The 22,298-nt window shown below is 41.2% G+C and overlaps 1 protein-coding gene across 4 annotated transcripts in view; it reads left to right on the forward strand.

Annotated features, from left to right (window-relative positions):
• The first annotated feature begins 975 nt into the window (after positions 1-975).
• TTBK1 (tau tubulin kinase 1) overlaps positions 976-22,298 on the forward strand; it is a 111,797-nt gene continuing 90,474 nt past the window's right edge. For all 4 annotated transcript variants that reach the window (XR_011140622.1, XM_068940838.1, XM_068940839.1 and 1 more), the window contains exons 1-6: positions 976-1,140; positions 2,635-2,730; positions 4,548-4,687; positions 14,769-14,840; positions 14,973-15,131; positions 22,017-22,164. Coding sequence is in view for 3 of the 4 variants with exons in the window: in XM_068940838.1 (XP_068796939.1) it covers positions 14,790-14,840; positions 14,973-15,131; positions 22,017-22,164 (358 nt within the window). In the remaining variant the exon portion in view is untranslated. The remainder of the gene's footprint in view (positions 1,141-2,634; positions 2,731-4,547; positions 4,688-14,768; positions 14,841-14,972; positions 15,132-22,016; positions 22,165-22,298) is intronic.

A 22,298-nucleotide genomic window follows, 5' to 3' on the forward strand; every position in this document is an offset into this window, starting at 1 on the left:
CGGCTGATTTACTGAAGAAAATAGAGAATAGGCACAGCTAGTGCTTCCCTCCTCTCCTCCTTCCAAAAAAAAAAACAAAAACAAAGAGTAGTTATTTACTTCCCCTGAAACCTCCTGAAACATCTTTTTGAGACACGATCCTATTGGAATAAATGTTAAGATTGCTTGGGGGAGGGAGAACTGAGAAAGGCCAGCTATGAGGCTTTCCTCCCTAGAGCTGAGGAAAAATATGAGAATCTATTGCATATTTATTGAGGCCTTATTTATTGAGGCCTTAGGAAAGAGAGGTGGGAGGTCAGAGAGACTGTGATTTGTGTTATGCCCTTGATCCCTCATTGAGACCCCCGTGACTGTAAGTCTCACCAGCTGCAACCTGGGCCATGGCAGTCCTCGTCCAGGTCATGCAAGACTAACTCTTGATGTTTTCCGCAACAGGGGCTGCAAATAGCCTATGTACCACCACACTGTTGAGACCCATGACTGTTAATCCAGAAAATGTGGGAAATCATCTAACATTAACAGTCCAATCTGGAACTCAATGTGTATTGAGTGTTGTTTGACAGATGAGCTATTCAGCTTCTTGGAGAACAGCAGATAAGTCAGTATATTGGGCTTAAAGGAAAAAAATCACTAGAGCAGCTTTTTTGATCAGACTTGCAATTCCTTTTTGCATTACCCAATTTCATATTGTTTTCCATTCAGTCGTCTTCACTCCTCAAGAACCATTTATGTGGGAAGGGGTCTTTTTTGTAGTTGAGAAAGGAGATGTTGGCAATCTGATGGGCTGTGGATGTGGTCAAGTAAGATGTGCTTGGAAACCCTTTCCTTTTTGTGTCAAGCTTGGTCATCTTTCATTTGCTGAATGATATGAAAGGAACAAACTGCAGATCATGGGCTGGCACATGACACTCCAGGCATATGGGTACAACAATGAGCAGAGATAATGCTTGTGATTGCAGATTTTTTTTCCTGCAGAGGAATTGGGCAGTCCAGCCATGAAAAGTGGTTCAGTTTCAGCCATGAGAGATGGAAGTACGGTGGGCTAGATTTCTTACCATCCATGGGACTAGAAGTGTTACCAGACTCACCATCAGTCCAGAAGCTATACGATCAGATATAGAAAGATAGTTAGCGAAACAGGTAAGTTGATCTCTAGTGAAAAGAGCTCGATTATAGGGCTGTAAACCTAACTGGTCAAGCCAAACGTCCATATTGCTCCAGTCCTTTTTCTAACAGTGACCAAGCAATGATGCTTAAGGAAAGATTAAGAGGACATACATAGCATAATTTCTTTAGTCATGCCCCTCTTGTTTTTGTAGTCTGAATCTTTTCAATCTTTTTATTTGTTGGCCTGAATAACTTTCTATGTATACGCAAGGTTTATCATTCCGTTGGCAATAGCACTCTTGCAAAACTTAACTATGTGTTCCTGTTCGTCTTCCCCTCTTTTAACTGGTTATTTGTCTGAGAGAAAGTTTGATTTTTATCTTGTGACCTATTAATATTTAAGGGCCTTTGCTCTGGTACGACACCAGAAGATTTTGGCTATCTAGATGCACTGTTTATTAGTGGGATGACCCTTATCTGCCTGCTTATTGAATCTTCCTAAAAACACTCAGTCCTTCCTAATAGGTCTATGAAGCATGACTTCTCCCATCTGTCTGCCGGTTTTATTTTTAATTTTCATATCTCTGCAAAAGTCTGGTGCAAAAGTAAGACTTTCCGATTTTTCCAGTTCATCTGCAGAGCTCTTTAAAATAGCAATAAGGAGAAAATCCTTTGCATCTTCCCTTATCTTTTCTCCGTGCAGTTGTTCTATTCCTTGTTCATCTGCCATCTAGTAGACTCTCTGACTGATCTAGTAATCTGGTATGTGTGAAAAAACATGTAGTTTTTCATCTTGAGCGATTTGCTCCATCTCTTTATTTTTTCTTGATGATTTTATATGTAAGTTGGAAGAACTTGTGCTGTTTTCTGTTTTCTTCTTTTGCGTGCATCTTCTATTTTAAAAATACTTTTGTTTGTACAAGAACTCAATTAGAATTAAAATCAAGCAATCTAAAAGGACCAAAGAGAAGTTGACCCGGCTAAAGATAGGTCTTTTTGATAGGTGGTGTACTTGTGCTCTGACTCGATGAAGTAGAGAGTCTAAGCAATAGCTTTGCCCCTGGCAAGCAGCTTGTTCTCGTGGCTGCTCTTTTTAATGTCTTTTATATAGTACTTAACTATCAGTGCTGTAGCAGATTTTTCTTGTCCCAAAAAAGATTCTGAGTTTGAGGATATTGTTGTTAATATTACAGAGTGCTTCTCAGTAATATTTTGAACCCGGTCCCGTGCACTCCTAAAGAAGTCAGGTATTGCTTTTTCTTTCAAAACTTTATGACTAGCTGCTTCTAGTTACTGTTTAAAATATCATCTTGGTCATGTGTCCTGATCTCCATGAGAAAACTGAAGTTACCCCCTGTTGCCCATTTTGTAACCTCACAGCCTCTCTGTTCTCTCTCAGTAAATCACGGTTGCTGTACTGTTCTGGTCAGATGGTCGATGGTGTAGCTCTGTTACTACGTTTTTCCACTTAGGTTGATACAATTCATTTATCTATCTTATTTGAGTCTTTTTTTTTTTTTTCTTCAGTATGTAGTGCTATTCCTCCACTTGTTTGAACTGGTCTTCTATGTACCTTGTACGCTGGAGTGCCAAAGAATGCAATCCTTCTATCAAGTTCCTGAGGTACCTATTGCTTAAATATTCTTATTGAATCTGTGTATTCTAGTTCACTCATCTTACTTCTGAGACTTATTTCTGTACAAACATGCAGGCATGTCTGCATTTTTTTTCATTTTGGGGGGTCCCATTTAAATACCACATACCACTGAAAGTGCTTTTGGCTTTTTTTTTTCCTTCTAAAATTCTGTCCAAATTTTTTTTTCCTATCCTGCATCAGAAATTACAGAATTTGGGATTTCATCCAGGTTATCATTCTTGGCCTTTAGATCACTGGAAACCATATGGAGCATGCTTACCAGCTGCTCCTTAGTTCAGTATAAAAATGGTTGGGCTGGATTAGACCACAAAGCGCGTTATCCCGTCTATGACTGTGACCACTGTTGGATGCCTGGGGGAAGCGTGAGATCAGAGCCAGTGGGGCGGTACCATTTTCCAGGAGTCCTTTCTCAGCTCCCAGCCATTTTCAGTTCAGTGATTGAATTGCCAGAGATTTTTGCCTTTGTAGTCAGTTGTCCTCCTTTGGTTGCTCCGGGGGGCGGGGGGATGTTTGGTTGTTTGTTTTTCTCCTATGAACTTGTGCAGTTGCTTTTTAACCCATTGTAAACCTCCATAGTGTCGAGGAGCAGGGCATTGCACAGCTGTACTGTGGTTTGCATTTGTTTCAAACCTGCCACCCACTAGAGTTCCCGGGTGCCATTTGTTTAATGCATTGGAAGAAGCAATGAGCAGTCATTTCTTGTTCGTCTTCTGCATGCTGAACTTAGTTGAGGTCTATGCAACCAGTTCTTCTTGAGAATCTGTCTTCCAGTATCCTCCATGCCACTTTCGTACCTGATTAGCAGGTCTCCATGCTGTCCTCTCACCTCACAAACTCGGCTTTCTAAATGTCTGTTTACTAAGCCGTCTCTGCAGCCTTCCTCTTCCTCCCTTCTCCCAAGTTGGTATTCTTGGTGCTAGAGTATGGCTTCCCACCCTCTGGTGAGATGGTTTCACCAACAGGACTATCGCTAGTCAGCTTAAAGGCCTATTGCCACATGATGTTTTCCCCTCCCTGGCATCACTGCTAGTAGGAATATAACTGAAATTCCTCTTCCTGACTCTCCAACCCCCTGAACTGTTGCAATCCACCCATCCCTAACCTGAAAAAGCAATGCTTTGTTTCTGAGGACTGAGGCGCATGTGTGCATGGATGTCTGTTCAGAGGTACGTAGCTGTACGTGCAGCATTTGAAGTAGACTGTAACTGTCTCACCTTTCTGCTGGACTGCTGCCTGCTTTTCAGCTTCACTCTAGACCTTTTTAGAGGTAATGGGGCCTGGAAGGGAAAAATAACGGGTAGTTAATTCTATTGTTTCCCTCTTTTCTTAGCATAACTTTTTTTTTTTTTATAGTTCACTTCTGGAGTTAGGGACTGGAAACTCCATAGTCTTGTTGACCTATAGGCAAACCATCCTTTAAATTCTTGGCGCTTGCTCTGCTCACTCAAATAAGGGGATTGTATAGCTGTATAGTTTTTAGCTTCATGTAGGTGTCAGGCCAATGTTCCTTCTACCTGGATGCTTCATTAAATTGCATGTTTTACTTCCCTCGTTTTATGAAGGGGAGAGAGTTGTTTGTCACTGTGTGAAATAACTCATTCAGAAAATAGGAGTCACCTGTGGGACAGCATTGTGTTATGAGATTTAGAACTCTCTAATTACATGTCTTTAATTATTTAAATAGCATCTAGGTGCTTTAGGTTCTAAAATTTACTAGTTTAGGGTTTATGAAGTAAGTTATCAAAACTAACTGATTCCTTTAAATTTTGCTTTCCTTGAAAAGAAAAGTTGGCTTCAGGCAGAGTTACTCCACTGCTTTGAAACAGAAGCGGCTGCATCCTGTGATCTCGTGGAAGGCTGAGGGCTTCCTGCTATCAAGAGAGACGTGGAGTGCAGCTTGACAGAAGCTGAAATGGATCTGAGGTACTGCTCCTTCATTATGCCGGCAGTTGCATTTAACTAATCCTACAATGGATCAGTTAAAGGAGCTTTAAGCCGAGGAGATAACCATAATGATAAGGAAGAGGAATAGACTTTCTACTGGGACAGGCCACTGAACTTGTTCATGGTGCAGTCGTGGGTGCAGGAGCTCATAAGTGGCAGGAGAGAGGCAAACCGTTTCTCTTCATTGCAAGTAGTTTTTAGATTGGCTAACCAGGAACCTGAAGGTGTGGATCCAGGATCAACATATGTTTGTAGACCTCATGGATGAGGGACTGTAGGTAATGCAGTGTACTGCTGTGCCACCGATTCTCAGCTGTCTTTCATTAGTATCTAAGAACCATCCTCCCCCTGCAAAAAAGTAGAATTTATAGCAGCTAAAGCACGTCTTTTGAAAGGTGTCCAGCCTTGATCTGGAAAGAACAAGAGATCTAGAATGCAGCCGTCTCCCTTGTTCTAGGTGTTTTCTGTAAGGAAAAGAAAACTGCTGTGAAAAACAAACTGGAATCGTCTAGCTTCAACTTCCAGCAGAAGATGAGCCAGACAGGGGGAGCCCTTTAGTTTCTTAAATTTTCGCCATAGGGAGCTACACTAAATTAATTTGCCTCCCATTTGCCTTTCAGATGAGATACATACACTTTAAAGAGTTAAGCTTTTTAAATGGCTAGAAAGTCATTTTTCAGCCTTTCAGTGACCATTAGATAGATGTGTATAATGCTGGCATTGTTCAGTATTTCCACTCTCTGTCTCACCAGCGGTAGGCAAGGGGCAAGGACAGAATCACCTTCCTTTTCTCTGCTTGAATCTGTAGCAATGCTGTGCCTGTAGGCATGACCTATATGCCTTGTTCCTAGATGTCTGAGCTTGAGTTTGGTTGTATTGAGAGGCGTTTTGGGTAAGATGCGCTTTTTGTTTTTTGCTTGACTCTTGTTTTTTCTTGACTCTGCTTCTTGTATCTAGAGAGACTGAGGATAGTGTACTTGTATTAAGCAAAGATGAAGCTTAAGGGCCTTTGTCTTTTGAGCTAACAGGAAAAAAGGGGTAAAAGGTGCAAATTCAAAGTGCAAGTAGTCAAGTGTTTTCTCACTCTTACGGTAGCTGGTACAAGGGAAATAACAGGAGGGATTTGGGTTCTAAGCCTCAGGGCTATCTGATTGCTTTGGTCTTTGCAGCCTATTTTCAAGTTTTCTGCCAACACAGAAGCTGCTATTTTTAGTGCAGTTGCTGTTTTTTGCCAAACTTTTTTTTTTTTTTTTTTTTGCTATTGCTCTGTGTTTCTCACTGTGATGAAATGATTTCTCTTCCCCCAGACCCCGACCTCCCCACCCTGACCAGCTGAGGCTGGATTTGAAGTAGCACTTGTTCTGTCTGTAGAGTGTCATTAAAAATGTTCTCTGGTAGCCAGCTTACTCTACACACTCTATGCTCAACATGCCAATTACCCTTTTCAGGTTGAGATCAGTGTGAAAAATTGTGAGCCCTTGCCAACTCAGGTACCTAATGTAGTTTTCCATAAGTTTAATACAGTTATGAACAGTATTGAAACTTTATGTCATATTTTCATGTAAAAAAAAAAAATCTCACTTTAGATAGCAATAGCATTTGATTTATGCTGCTTTTTTAATAGAAACAAATTCGGACCATCTGTGTTCTGTAATAGGAAATTCTCAGTAAAAGTTGTCTAGTACAGCTCTACAGCTCTAGCAAATTAAAGATCACAATAAATATATGCATTATAACAATGAGTTTGTCCTGAGAAAGACATTTTGGAGTGTTTTTTGCTAAGAATAATATTCAAGGGACTTTTCAGTCAAGAGCAGTGATCCAGTGTAATCTTTTGAAAGATTTAATGGCAGACTTAGAAGATGCATAAGTCATAGAACTTATGACTTATGTCAAACTCAGCAGATAGAAAGAACCTATTCCCATAGAGTATGGATAGGAAATATAATTATTTGTATGGGCTAGGAAAATGCAAACAGGTGCTGACAGTTGTGGACTAGATGGCATCATTGACACACGTGGAAATGGCTTATTTAGAGGCAACCAAGACAAGTTTGTAACACTCTTCCGTAGCCTTGTAGTGGCAGGACCACCATTTCTCTTCTGGAAACTGACTTACAAAGCAGTGCAGAAAGAATAAAACAAACCGTGCTTGCATATAAAAGAGTTTCATACGTCTCTTTAAGATGTTTGGGCGTAGAGAGAAACGGTTGTGGGCAGCAGCCATTACCTTTCTTGATGTTATTGTTTTTTGTTAATACTATCTTTAGATCAACTACAAAGGAAACAAATTCCTCTCAGATTGTAGACCCTTCAAATAAACATGAAATCTGAACTTCGAATCTCAAAACAAGTTTTACACCTCTGGGGAATTGAGTTTTGTCTTTGAGGAAAAAGCTCTGAGAACCACTGAGGTGGTTGAGAATGTGCAGGGAGTTCGGAAGGACAGAAGAAAAAGTGGGTCAGCTGTGAGGACATCACCTTGGGGCAAGTCAGCAGCTGTCAGCAAACTAAAAAATTGTAAGACTGCAGATCAAAGAAAGTAACTGTAGATTTGCCAAAAACAGGGGGCAGAGGAAAGTTGAGCGTTCTCAGCAGAGCATGCTTCAAGTATGTAAGAGTTTCTCAGAAAAACAGAAAAAAAGCTATAGAAGTGCTGGTGAGAGATGATTTTAAGTGACTAAGAGATGGCACGACAAAACATTTCTGTCAGTCCCAGGAAACTTCTTCTGTGTAATTATAAACAGAATCCCTACTGTGATCAGCAGTGGGCTTGAAAACTAGAAGAATTTTCATGTCCCATTTAGTCTTACTTAGTTTGATATGACATGTCAGTGCAACAAGTGGCAGTTGCCAGTTATCCTAATTTTTATTAAATTTCAGAAAGCTCTTGGCAGCAAAGTCTATGTAGCTGATCTATAAAAACATGGATTTCCCTGCAAAATAGTCCAACTCCCAGAATTTTACTCGAAATATCGAATACAAATGTCATCTCTGAGCAGGAACTAGCTGTTACGTTCCTATCCTCTGGATAGCTTTTTGATGAGTTTATTTAATCTTTTATAATTGCGGTGACATGCCTCTGTGATATAATGACTTGAATGGATAAGACAAGGACTGTTTTCCCTGGTATGGATGTTTAAATTGATTAGCCTCAAGTTGTGAACCTTTTAAGAACCCCCACGCTTGTTTACATACAAGAACATTAAGTAACAGATGTTATCAGCTTACCAAATGGCTATTTGAGTAGGTTATTCAAGGCAAAATAGTATTCTCCAAGAATAAGGTCTTAAGGAAGGTACTGTTGACCACAGCCCTAAAGAGAAGAGGGACTCAGAGTGGCCACCGTTGAAGGAAGATGAATAACAGGCTCCTGACAGAAGCCCTCTCCAGGCAGAAGGGAAAGGAGTTGCCTTAAAGGATTATACTAAGGATCAGTTAAACAGACTGATCCAGGATCAGATGTGCTGGTGAAAACATGCCTCTATGAGATGTTTGTGATGATGTCAGAAGCACTTTGGGATCAGTATTGGGTTTGACACTGTAAATATAACCACTACTTAGTTCTTGCTTTTATTCAGCTGTACTTATTTCAGCTGACTAACCAGCTGACTGCTCAAGCTTTGCAAAAAGGAATTATACTTAATTTGCAGGTAGATATGTTTAAATTGCAGGAAAATGTTTATTGTAAGCAGACCGCAATGCTTCTGTTCTACTAGTAGAAGTTATGCTGGTTGTGTTATGAGAGGGATTTCTTGGTGTTAGATTTTAATTTCCTGCTTGGATCAAAAAATGGAGCAGCTCTGTCAGGGAGACTGGAAGGTAGCAGACTTTTCTCTCAAATTCTGCTTCTCCCTTTTTTCCTAGCTTTACTACTGAGACAGATAATAGAGGCTTAGGTTCAGATAAACTGCCAAAAGTGCAGATATTCTTACCTGTTGTGCATGCCTAATGATTTGTTGTCATAAATTAACTATGTTGATTCTCCCTGCAGATAGGTGGTTTTGGCACAGAAATCACTCACTGCTTTGTAATGTTTGCTAATACAACCTCTGGCAATATGAAATTATGGGTTGGGATGGTTTTGGTTTTGTTTTGCTTAGGTCATACACTGATACTCTGCAGTCATTGTGGAGGCCAAGCTAAGTCCAACTGGCCGTGCAACCAGGTTGCGTAGTAGTGCTGTCAAGCAGCTTCTGCTATCATATTTAGTATATTTTTGTACGTTCTGTGTAGTGCAGCCTGGCGTTAGCAGAGAATCTGGATCTCTCTCTCTTGATTGCAGCATGCATGCTTTTTTTCCTTCAGTCACAGGCATATCACTCATTAACGGTAATGAAATAGAGACCTTTTAAGGGTGAAAAATAGTCCCGGTATCGTACAACCCCAGCTTTAGATTTTTTGTTTCATCTAGAAATGAGATGCTGTAAATGACAAATCCAGATTTTCTGAGATTGATGTGCTTGCATGCCTGTGAGAAGAATATGTTGTAGAGAAGGGACTTTAAGCCACACTTGCTAGGATTTGAGCCTGCTATCTAAGCAGGATTTGCTACAGTAGAAGCAGGCAATGAAGAAATATATGTGACTACAAGGAACAATTGAATACCTTTTGAGCTCCTGCTGTCAGAGCTACCCTAACGGTGTATGACTTACTGTGTGTAATTGCTGTTCCAAGTTCAGCAAGAGGTATGATGTATTCCAGGGCTGAAGCATGGTTAGCCCAGTGCACTGTATTTCTTAATCAACTTGTTTCCTGTATTGTCATGTGCATATCTACCATATTAATAGAATGCTGGTGCATGGTACAACTTATTTATGCAAAGACTTTTTTTTTTTTTAATGTGAGGGATATATTATAATTTTTATAATTGGAATTGTTCCTTGGAAGCAGGTGAGATTTGTAAAACCATGAGGGACACCGAGTGCCTGCAGTCAGTGCAGGCGTCAATGCTGGCATTGACTGAGCCCCACTTCTGCTACTCAGTTGCCCTTGGAAACCCCACTGTTTTTTCTCTCTTACTTTTAAGCACTCCCAGTCCTACTTGCTATATTCTCCTCTTATTCCCTGCCCTATCAGTTTCATTTCAGTTTAATGCTAGTAAACTTACTTCTTGATGGGCTATTTCAAACTGACGTTCATGGTGCCAGGTCATGCTTAAATTCTATTGACAGTTTTTTTGGTTTTTTTTTTTTTTTTTGTTCCTCCCATTCAAGTATCAGAAAGGGAGATTTAACTAGACTGCAGCTTGCTGGGGTTACTTCCTATATTTTTGCAGATATCCAGTTTTGTCTCACCTGATGAAAAGCTGTAGTTTGCATCAGCTTTCTAAAAACACTGTTGGGATCTGCTGTTAAGTGGATCTCTTGTTCATGGTGGGGGCAGCACTTGATCTGATCAAGTCAAGAGGGTCCTGGGCTTCAGCAGTCTAAATAAACTTCACTTGTTCTAATTGTTCTAATTTGTAGGCTTCCAGAGGTGAGAATGTGCCCTGAAATAAAGTGGGATATTGCAGTTCTTCAGCAGTGAGATTAAGACACTTAAGAATATCCAGGACCTTTAGTAAGATGGTGAGAGACAGACCTCCGTAGCTTTGATCTGCTGTTTAACCACCACCACCTTGCGTCTGAGTTGTCAAACTGATGTTTGCTTGGGTTTGGCTGCATTTTGAGCAATGCTACCACAGTATATTGGGATTGAAATATGTCTAACGTAGGGAACATCTCATATATGCATTAGAGATTTTCACAAGAAAAGCTCCAAATAAGTTTTATTTTAAGGATGCTAGGCTCCTGTAAAATTGTGTAAATATTTTTATTGGAAAAATATTTAAAATACTGCTTACATGAGAGAGAACCTTATAAGATAGGTAATTAGGTTGTAGATATGAGACTTTTTAATTGATTCTTTACTGCTTGATCTCTGGCCTTCTTGGAAGGATCAGCAAGGTTTATCAATTACTTTCAGAAGAGGGTTTTTAATTTTAAAATCACAAGTCTGGCCATATTGAGTCATATCACGGGCCTCTCTAGCCCAGTATCCTGTCCCGAACTGGCCAAGAGTGAATGTGCAGGGTAGAGGATGAGGGAAAGCATATAGCAATGACTCCTCAGAATACTCTTACCACCTTCAGAGATCTGTTAATTGGAGGCTTAGCTAAAGATGGGATCTTTGTGTGTGAGAGAGCTTGATGGATGGATTTTTTTTTTTATGAATTTGTCAAGACTCTTTTTGAATCCATTTAAGCTTTTAGCGTCTACAGCTCCTCAACAAGGAGCAGCTTAACAACTTGTATGAGTTACCACTTAATTTTGTTTGCTCTGAGTTTACCTCCTGATAAATATGTGAACAAGACAGAGACATTTGATATAAGAAAACTGTGCCAGATTAATAGGTTGCAAGATCAGGCCCTGCACTGAAATAATTCTCTTACAGACTTTCCTCCTAAGCTTATTTCAGTGCCTATTGCAGTCACGCTCCTCAGCTGGATTTTCATGTTAGCTGAATAATTACTACTACATTGCATCAGTTTTCTTGCTGGCTGCCTTAAAAACGAAGAAACCACGTAGCCATGTGTGTTATTGACTGGAGCTGCCTTGATGCCAAGTAGAAGGCGAAACTATCAGAGCAGTGTGTCAGAATGTTTAGTGTGGCATGTTAGCCTGCTTGAGCATGGTGTTTTTGTTGGTTTTTGTTTGTTTTTTTTTTTAAAAGGCCAAGACCAGATTTATAAAACTTCTAAGACTCTCCAGGATGCGCTGGAAGAGACAGCAGTGGGCAAGAGCTGATTTCACACTTCCTCACGCTGAGATTGGCCAAGGGACAGGGTTTGGTCCTGTTGTTGTCATTATTGTTTCTTTCTCACAGCTGCTTTCATCATGCTTCACATCCTTGTTCTAGGAAGCTAGTTTTAGAGTATCTTAGGCTTGCTCAGCTCTTTGTGCTTCTTGGGAGAGAGATACAATCTTTTCCTGTCAAATTGTCTTTTCCTATAGAAAATGTGCTCTCTGTAAGTTTTTTGTCTTCTTAGTCACTGTCTTCAAGTTACATACATTTATGTTGCACAGTCTGTATCTCTTAAAGCTAGTAGATAAGCAGATATTTCAGAGTTCATAACTTTTGATCGCCATTTGAGTCGAGAAGAGCTTTACTGACGATTAAGAGCACTATAATCCTGCCATCTCTCCTTCAGTCCCCCGTTAGCACAGCTTAACACTTAATGTGTAGAAAAGATGCCTGCTCTATGGTGTTTGTTGGGGAAGAGACCACAGTGCCTCTCCTCTCCCCCACTGACCCACCTTCGTCACCTCGCTTCTGTACCTGCAGTAGCAAGCAAAGTCAGCCCCCAGCTGGGGGCCGGCCACAGGCTTAGATGCTAGCCAAACCATCTTTAACCTCTATTTTAATAATTGAGGTGGAATTAAAGTAATGTATAAGTTGAAAGCATAATATAGTTGTTTGTTTCTTCCACAAAGGTAATTTTCACCCCTTCTTTTGCTGTTTCTCAGTGACACTTCCAGAGATCTTGGTTAGCGTGTGTTACATCTCGCTAAGGGTGTAGACATGCATCAGTGTTACTCTGGTAAACCATCACTGGCCTGAGCAGTAATAGTGCTGCCTCAGAACCAATTTTTCATATGTTACCACTGCTTTGTCTTGCTACTGTGATCTAGAACAGCTTGAAATTTGTCTCGGGCTGTAATTAAATTGGCTTTTGGTTTGGCTCCATCACTCTGGCTATACCAAGCAGAACGTATCAGTAAACTTTGTTCTGTAATTTCATATTGCCAACTGGCTGCTGTTTGTGGTTGTGCCCCAGGAGAATAATTTCCTTATCAGAATCTTAAATGCAAGAGATGACTCGTTTGTCCCACTGTAACTGAGATTTTGTTCTATTTCAAAGGCAGTGAAACTTCCTGTGATGACTTCTTTGAATGACAAACATTTTGTCTTTGAACAGAATAGAAAAGGGAAGTGGATTAGAGCACCAGAAAAAGCACTTCTATCTTGCCAAGGTTTGGACATCAGGTCTCATGCTCTACCCTTCCTCTAAAATTATTCCTTAGGATTACTTTTCCACCGCTAATCACTGCAATGAGATCTCATTATGTGGATGCATCACTAGTACATGCATCCCATCCAATACTCTTTAGATGTTTTGCTTCAAAGTGGAAATTAGAGCATAACTGACTCTTTCTGTGGAAAACTCCCAAACTTCTCTCTCTCTCTCTTTGTTGTTCCTAAAACCTCACCTTCTGGATTTTCAGCTGCCTTTGTATCCCCTGCAAGCCAGAGCCTGCATTGTGCTGTGATTGTCCTTATGGAGTAATGCCTAGCGAAGATTTGTAAGAGTAGGGAGGGCATCCCTGCCTCTGCTCCTGTAAATGCTGGGGTTTTTCATATTCTCATAGTGTTGAAGGTTTAGGACAGTCTGTGGATAAATGACTTCTCTTTAAATAACAGATGAAAAACCGAGCAAATCATTCTATGTAGTATGTGAATGCCGTGATTTTGGACTTAGAAGTAGTTTTGTTGGGCATGTCTCTCCTGTGCAGCGTGCCATGATGTGCGGGGAGGGTGCGCATACAATATGTGCAAGCTCACTGGTAGCTTGGGGTTGTTCAGGTCAGCTCTTCCGGCCATAGCATAAAGGAGCCTGGGAATGTCACTAGACTTGCTCTTTAGGAATAAGAAGCACATACGGTGTGCTGCCAAGCACAGCAAGTACTTTCTCGTTGGAGAGCTTTCCAGTTTGCTTATTGCCTTCAACACCTGGAGACGGAAAGAGTTGCTACCCCCCACAAATACTGGACTCTTTCTCTGAGAACTGAGAGCATTTTGAAGCATCTTTTCTTCTGAAATGTCTTTAAGAATCAGTTTCTTCTTCTCTCTGTTATCATTTTGATTGTACTCCAGCAGATCAGTTGGAGTGTGTGAACATTTCTCAGTAGCCCTCTTACAGCATTAGTCTGCTGCTAGATTCTTTCAGGTAGTTGTCCTCTGTTTTTTAGAATGAGATCTTCTTTTGAGATGTTAGTCGTGTTTTGTTTGATCGTCCTTTGTATGTCTTGCACTTTGTGGTGTATTTCTATCTACAGCTTCCTTGTGCACACTGCATGCTGGCCACTTTTTATCCTTCCTTTTCAGTCCTTTTATTATTAGGAAGTGGCCTCTTTTTTTTCCTCTCCATTCTATCTCATAATTTTCTGGTGATTTTTCTTTTTTGGCATGAAGAAGCGTGATGATTGAATGACTGGCTCTAGTCTTTTTCTCTAATTTGGTATGTATTTTTTTTAACCTGATTTTAACTTTGCAGTCAGAGCACTGCAGTGACAATCATTTTTAGGAAGGAAAATATGGAATATTCTTGGGAAAGGATGACAGAACTGCCAAGAAAACTTAATAAAAATTCATGCAGTCTGGACTATTTCCAAGGCCAAAAATTGTCTTACAGGAAGAGACAAAATGCCTAAGGAAGGTCTTTTATTAGTCCTGTTCCAATTTATTTGCTTCCAGGGAAGTGGAGTTAATGTGTATCTGAAAATTATTTCTGTGGCAGAATTAAATCAAAGAATAAAAACCCCAAATTAATGTCATATTAGGCTATCTGGAACTCCCTATAGAGGCAAGGGCCGAGGCAGAGTACAAACACCATAGGAATAAGGTATCTTTCTGTATTTTAACATGATAATTTTAGCAGTATGTGTTACACGAAGGACTAATCTGCATATGGCTGAAGCCCCTTCTAACCATCCCCATCATCTTTGCTTGGCTGTTCATTACGGTGGTAGTATCTGGCTCTCTAAAGGCCCTTCTACCCTATTCAGATGCTTTTAGGCTTATTGAATGCAATACCTGGCAAACCTGTCTGATTTGTGTTGGATGTCATCTGGTGAAAACCATAAAAACTGCCAATGCAGCAGCTGCTCTGTTAAAGCCTGGTTACAATTACAGCTCTTGCAGCATAATCTGGCATTAGAGTCTCTTTAACTCGTTGGCTGTGAGGCTCAAGAGCACTGGACTCCTGCATGGTATAGCCAGTAATTTGTCACCCTTTCAGTTTTTGCTGCTGACTTGAAGCATGGTTGCGTCCGCCAAGTCTATGCATGGAGTGAGCTCAGGTGTTTGCAAGGTGAGTTTGCCTTCTTGCCTAAGAGACTGTTTCTGATTAAGTCATGAGCAAGACCTGTGGAGATGTAGCATGCACTTCTGCCATAACCTGCACTAATTTTGTAATTCCTTCCTCCTTCCACGTTTTCCACAGATAAATGGCTCATTTAAACTGGGAGCTACTAAAATACTCTCTGGCTGGCAAATGCAGTGCCTAGCAGCGGTCATCAAGGACGAACCAAACATGAGTGGAGGAGGGGAACAGGTCGACATCCTGCCGGCCAATTATGTAGTCAAAGATCGTTGGAAAGTGGTGAGTAGCTCTGGCTTTATGCTTCCTTTGGTGCTCTAAACAGATCTCTTCCTCCTGTAGTCATACAAAAACTTGTCTATTTAACCCTGGGCTCCAGCAAGCAACAGGGGAGTGGTCTGGTTTAGCATGTTAGTCAGCTACTGCAAGAAGATGGTCAATATTGCTCTAGTGTTTTTTAGACTCTTTGGTATTTTTAGAAGACTCAGCCAGCCAGGGATTTTTAGGTAGGATTGAACTGTTGCAGCTGACTGAGTCATCTTTGAGTAGGAAACTTAGATTTAAAGCTACTGCAGCAAAGAATATTAGAGATGTGCCTATAAATAATTTACATTAAAATAAAACAAGTTTTAAGCAAATGTTTAAGGTTGTAACATCAGCCGCTCCAAAAGTCAGGATTTCCATGATTAAGATTGCTGATACAATTTCTATGTAAATTTATGGTGATACCTTTTTTAAATTACGTCATTATACGTTAAGAGTTTAAGTTCTTTACGGGACAACTGCCTCATTCAGTGTGCAGGCTGGATGGGGTCCTTGAATTAGTAACCGTTTCATCCTTGATGTATTCATTGTGTGGCTGAAGGTCTCACTGTCCATTTAAATTCATGGCATGAATTTGCCATTTAAAATCATTTTTCTGTTTTCATTGCTGTAGTATCTGTGTCAGAAATACTGATTTTTTTTTTTTTTTTTTTTTTTTTTACTCTTATTGATGCTTTTACCAGGGAATGTAAGAGAGAATGATCAACTTTCTTTTACAGATAGGATCTCAAATTAGTTAGGTCTTTTATTTCATTTTATTTTTTGGACTGCTTAATATTTATGACCAAAGCAGAACTCCACTGGACTTCATGAGTGTCTAAGCATGCTTGGAACTTCCACGGTTTGGGCCTGGCCTTTTGCCTCAGGCATCTAGCAGATGAGGAGCATGAGATTAACGACTGCTTGTGAGCAGCCAGAGTTCAGCTGCTTGACCAGAATCATGTAGGAACACTATGGTAGAGCCATGGGGAGAATCTGGTCCTCTAGACATGTTTCATTGCCACCAGATTTGTTCAGAGAGTGTGGTTCCCCTTATGTAGAAGATTGTTTCTTTATTCATAAAGTGAGGTTCCCTGGGAGGGGAGGAAAGTGGCATTATAGTATCACTTCAGTTAAAGACTCTAGAATATAATGTATAAAAGGATCACATTAAGTTTACAGTGTAAGTTATGTATATGCTTCTCTAAGTGTTATTGTTTTCTGATTTTTTTGGCTTTGCTTTAAAAAAAAAAAAAAAGGGAAAAAAATTATCTATTCCATTTTGTCTGTCTTTAATTTGGATTCCTAGCAGTGCCTGAATCATTAACTCGCAGCACAGACCTCTCCTGATTGAACTGCCAGTGATTTGTAGTAGTAGCAGTAGGTTGTCTTTCTGTACTGACTAGCTATAGTACAACTGCCCCATGAGTTCTGCAGTGGGCTGTGAAGAGCAGAGGACTAAAGAGACTCAGAACTTTAAACTCTCTTCAGTTTCCGGGTGGTAGATAGGATTATTTTCAACAGCCTGCTTCAGACAACGTATCATCCTTTCCCTTGACTTACCACATGCCTGTATCACTTTGATGCTCCAGGGCAGTGCACCTTGCTCTGTTTCTCCTCCTTTGTCCCCCATTGCTTGCCTCTCTTTAGCGTAGTGTTTTGCTCCTGCTTTCTCCATAGCCTTCACTTTTCTGCTTGGCCTATCCTTTTTTAAATTATTATTATTTTTTCCTTCCAGACTATTTATATGTAAGAATTCAAGCTGCTCCTCTTTCTCCATGCTTCCTGAGAGCAGATGGAGAATCTCTATTTTCTCTGTGATTAGACACCAAAGCTAAGACCCCCCCAGAAGCTGTCTGGAACAATTTCAGGGAAGTCTTGCTGTGCTCTTGCAGCTCTGGGCTGGACCACATATACTTGTTTTGGGAGGGTGATACATGTGCAATTTAATTGACGTACAGGACTCGAAATATGCTTTGTACTTATGGACTTCTAAAATCCTGCTTCCAGCTTTTAGCTGGTTCTCCCTGGGCACAAACTGAGATTTTTCTCACGCCTACAATTTGGTCAGATTGGTGCGCGTTCCTTACAAAGCTGAAGTTGGACACGTTCCTACTGCCAAGCCATTGCTTTAGATGCATGGGTGCAGATACTACCAGCCAGCCATGGGGAAGAGCCGGGAGGGAGAGAGAGCATTAGTCTTTGTTAATGCTAATTTGTATAGTGCACGCGCTTGTAGCGGTGCCACTGTGCAACTTCTCACATTCTTTCCCATCCCTCTGTATCCTAGTTAGATTTGGCCTGTACCTGTTCATGCTGTTCATCAAGCTTGAAGTTTCTCTTCCATAGGCAGGAGTGCTAAAACTTCTCCGTTAAAGGAGCGGGAATAGTTCTGGTTTATATTCTGGTGGAAGTAATTCTTTTAACACAGTCTAAACAAAGTAACTTTGTTCCTGGAAACACCAGAACTCTTAAAAGCCCTGAAAACCCCTAAAATTTGCTCAGTTATGCTCATGGGCAAATCTTTTGAAGTGATTTTAAATTTCATAAGGGCAGTGAACGTGGTGATTCAGTGATTCAGATTCAAGTGATTCGATTGTCATGCAGTTCTGATTCTGGGGGCTGCTAGAAACTCTACCCATTAACCCTCCCCCCCTTAGGAAATACAGAAATGCGTAGCTATATTGCTAGCAATAACTGACTCTAACTGGAGAAATAGCCTTCTATGTTTTCTAATGTTGGTTCACTGCAGTCTTCAATACTGCAGTGAGGTCATCTAATATTACCTCACTTGGAGGCCCTGAAAAATTGCAGGGGCCTAAATAGTGAGGAGAAATTCTGATTCCCAACTCTACTTATAACATCTATGCTAGCTGAATTGTGTGTTGAGAGCCATCACTGCAAGGTCACTTCTGCGCCCTGAAAAGTGCCCACCCTTTGGGCAGGCATTCTGTGCTGCTCCCTTGCTGTGCCAGTGCAGATGTTGGTGTGGCCATGAAACGGTCAAAATTGGGAACTGAACAGGGTTAAAAGTAATCTGGCAGAAATATAAAAATACTTATGCTGGCCAAAAGAAATGAATAATTAAGGAGCGCTCCCTCTTTCATCTGTCACTCGCTCCTACGAGCGAGCATAGCATTGTGGCATCAGTATTAGCAGGGAATCTGTCTCTTTTTTCTTTATCGTAGACCTTTTTGAATCTAACTGACAGCATGCAAGTTGGACGGCCTGAGCTTTGCTATGAGTTATGGGTCCTGCTCGAGCAGGTGTGTGGCATATTTAGATGGAGCTGGGGTTCAGTTGCCAGAAGGCTCTTTGTGTAGTTTGTCCTCCCATTGTAACAATCTGTGGCTGGGCTGGGCATCCACTTGAACCTTGTAGTTCTTAGGCCTGGCGTGCTTCCAATGTAGAGCCAATTTCTAATTTTAGATCAGTTTAATCTATTCCTTAGGCTCCTTTCCTCCTCTCCTTCCATATGCTGACTGACAGAGTTTTGACAAATGAAGATGTTGGTTATCTGCATTTAGCCTGGTGATAGTTCAATTTTCTGTCGCTCCCAAGGTGTGTGAAGTCTGGCTGACTGACAGCAATGTGGGGTATTTTTTTGTTTTGCTCTCTTTTTTAGAATGGCATGGACTGGGAGTGTTATGCTTTTTATCAAAGCTGTCAGACCTGAAAGAATAGTCTTTTGAGCCTCATTCTTTACTTGTAAGTGTTTTCGATGCTTTGACCAGATGAAATTTGGAACCATGCAACTTTTTTGGAGCCCCCAGGGATGACTTCATACACATCTGCTCTGGATGATATGGACTTCTTTCTTCAGGGAAGGGAACTAAGTCAAGCATAACTTGTACTTGCTTTGAACTGTGTATAGCTATTAATGCTGAACGGATGGCTCTCTTCATCTCTCCCAATCTCTCTGTGTTGGGGATTCACAACTGAGACTTGCTAGCAAGACAGAGTTGGCAGCCCCTGCATTGCACATGAATACAAGTGGTTACTTTTACACACATGTACATAGTGTGTCAGGAGCAGGTTCTCGTTCCTTCCAAATGACTGAAGTTCTTGAACTGAAGTTCTGGTTACACTTGTCCCTGTGCTATTTATTTTAGACACCTTGCTAGAAGCCCCACAAAGTCTTGTGGACTCTTCCTTTGCCTTGTCTTGGTCACAAAGGGCATTTATGGTTCCAAGAGGAGACTTGGGACAAGGGAGATACTTTGTCAGTCTTGGGGCTTGTTGCGATCTCTCCTTACTCTGTACAGAATTGCTCTGAGTGGACTTTTGCCAGGTCCTCAAATGATATGAGTTTGACTGGTTTACTTCTCCTTGATAGGCTTCCCAGTTCATGCCTGTTTTACGTTAGTTGTTCCTTGAGCGGAGTGGACTCTGAGAGTCTGGTGTAAATAGGTCCACTCTTCCTTAGCTTTTGTGAAGTTAGATGAGGCCTCCTAGCCAGCTGTGGATGAACTAGCCCATTGAGTTGGGCTGCAGGAGTTGCAGACTTGACTATACAAGTGCCTCTATAGCCGATCACAGTATTTACTCTTTGATATTGTCAGCATTTGAAGCCTGGAGATGACAGCTTTGATTCTGGCTGGATTCACTCGTAGGTCGCTGGCTCTCGGTTTGGTCCTTTCACTCTGAATTCAGGACACACGTTCTGGTTCCAGACCTTGCTGCCAGTCCTGGGACTGACTGAACCACTCATGCCTTGGTCCCAGAGAATTTTCTTGAGGAAAGTCTCATCTTTATGTAATGCCCTTGGATGGGCAGAGTCTGTGTTTAGAACAGCTGTGTCTTATATACTTCCTGAGTAAAAGATTTAATTTGTAGCGGAGGGATATTTTGGTTGGGGTTTGGGGGAAATTTGGCTTGGTTTTTTTGAACTGCTCCTGGGTGGAACAGTGCAATTTCCATTTTCTTGATGGACCTGCATTTTATCTTTTAGAGTAGCATTTCTTACTTGGTGGCTCTAAACTCTGGAATATTGTGCTGCAGGAACCAAATTATTTCCAGGATATTTGAGCAAACTAGAGACTTCAAAGGGCGCTGGCTGCGCCCTGCATAACTGCCAAAATGTCTGGAGGGGTTTTTGGTAGTGGCTTCCTCCATCAGGGCATGGTGGTTGTTTTGCATTGGTATCTGGTAGTCCTGAGGGACAGTCCAGTTTTCAGAGTTCCCAGAATCCCCTAGTCAGAGACTGCCACACCAAGGAATCAAGTAGAGTAACTTTTTAGTAACTGCTTGCTCCAAGGGACTGATGTGGCTGCCTAGGAGAAAGCGGAAGAAGAGCTGCAATGAGCTATAAGGTGGTGTGGCCACTGTTGAGGTGCTGGAAGGACTGAAAGCACTTTTGAGATGCAGCTTAATTTAGTTGCCTACATGGGAGTGGAAAGAGATACCTGTGTTTGATGAGATGGAAATGTTCTCCTGACTGTATGGACTGTAATGGAAACCTGGACACCCAGCTTGCATATAGACTCGTGTGTTTAAGTAGGATGAATCCTGACAGTGGCATCAGTCTGTATCTCAGTCTTAGCAGATTATGGACTGGTGGAAAGTGGGGAACGGGATGAGAAGAGAATAATTCCCTGAACAGTGCGACATAACATGCAATGGTGACTCCCAATTAGCACTTAGATAGTTTTCATTAGATTTTTCCCTTCTCTTTCTTGTCCCTGAATTTAAGTTTCCTTATTCGTTTTTTTCTCTTGAGTGATATATGCCCGTCTCTCCTTTGGGACCAGTGAAAGGCTGTGCTGAGTTCACCTTAGCAAACTCCCACAGAGTACCCAAGCAATGAGGACATGCCTGCATGGCAACTCAAGGCCTTGGCTGAGGTCAGGAGCTTACGAGTTAACTAACTTCTGTACTAAAGAAAAGAATATGGCTGCTGAGGACCTCTGGATGTTGCTGAAAGATGAAAAATTGCATCTGTCTATATGCATGTGTTGATATGTACATACGCTGTCAAGTCTTAGCTGAAGGAGAATCAAGGGATCATCTTCCAGGAAAGGCAGAGGATCTCAGCTTGCTCTGAGTGGGTAACTACTCTAGTACAGGCAAATGATCTCTGCAGTAGGTGCTTGTGTATGTTGAAACATAGAAGTCTTTAGCTTTGAGTTTATGTCAATTGCAATTGCTTCTGTTTCCAAGTAGTAGTATCCTCCTGTTCTGATAGAGCCTTATTTTTTTTCACAGACACAGAAAGCTTCATTTGGTGTTTTTTTTTTTTTCCTTTCTTTTTTATGCGAGAGAGAGAGAGCTGAGCTGTGCCCGTGGCTTTTAAACAAGTGTAGCTGGCAGCTCTCTGAAATGTGACACTGAACCAGCCTCACTAGCAAAGCAGATCAAGCATCTTGTAAAATATTCCAGCAGATATTTTGTTCTGTATTTAATAATCTGTGAATGAGACTTAAACTTCAGTGAACTCACTTTTTGCAGGCATTATTCCCCACTACCTTGATTATATTCTGCTGCAGAGATTGGAGGGTGAGGGAGGGTGGATGACAGTTTTTATCTATCTTCTTTTTTATTATCTTCTTGAAAGATCTTTTCTTGAATTTTGGCAACGTGATCATTAGTGTGGTAGGCATTGTCATTTTCTTTTACGTTTATCACATCGTCACTTGTTGGACTTGTTCTCTGTGGTACAGGAAAGAGTTTATACGTAGTACCGTCAAGTAGCAGCTGCACTTTTGCCTAATTGTGCAGTGAAGGGATTCAGGCACAGCACAGAAAAGACTTGAGAGCTGAGTTCTTCCTCCCCATGCAGCAAAGAATCTAGAGCCTGGCTCTCTGAGGACTAACTTGATGGCATCTCTCTCGTGCATTGTACCAAACTTCCTTGTACTATTCTAGTTGAAGAAGATTGGTGGCGGTGGCTTTGGGGAGATTTATGAGGCAATGGATCTGCTGACCCGTGAGAATGTGGCCTTGAAGGTGGAATCAGCCCAGCAGCCCAAGCAAGTTCTCAAGATGGAAGTGGCTGTCCTGAAAAAGCTGCAAGGTAAGGCAGAAAGGAACTAATAACCAGAGCTCTTTGTGGACTCTGAAATGGCATAGGTCACTGTGCATGTTAACTATGAGAATCCAAAGGTGCAAATGTGGGGGGGGGGGGGGAGGGTGGTTGTTATGACCTCT

This window comes from Struthio camelus, chromosome 3 (assembly GCF_040807025.1).
Source record: "Struthio camelus isolate bStrCam1 chromosome 3, bStrCam1.hap1, whole genome shotgun sequence".
Classification (NCBI taxonomy): Eukaryota; Metazoa; Chordata; class Aves; order Struthioniformes; family Struthionidae; genus Struthio; species Struthio camelus.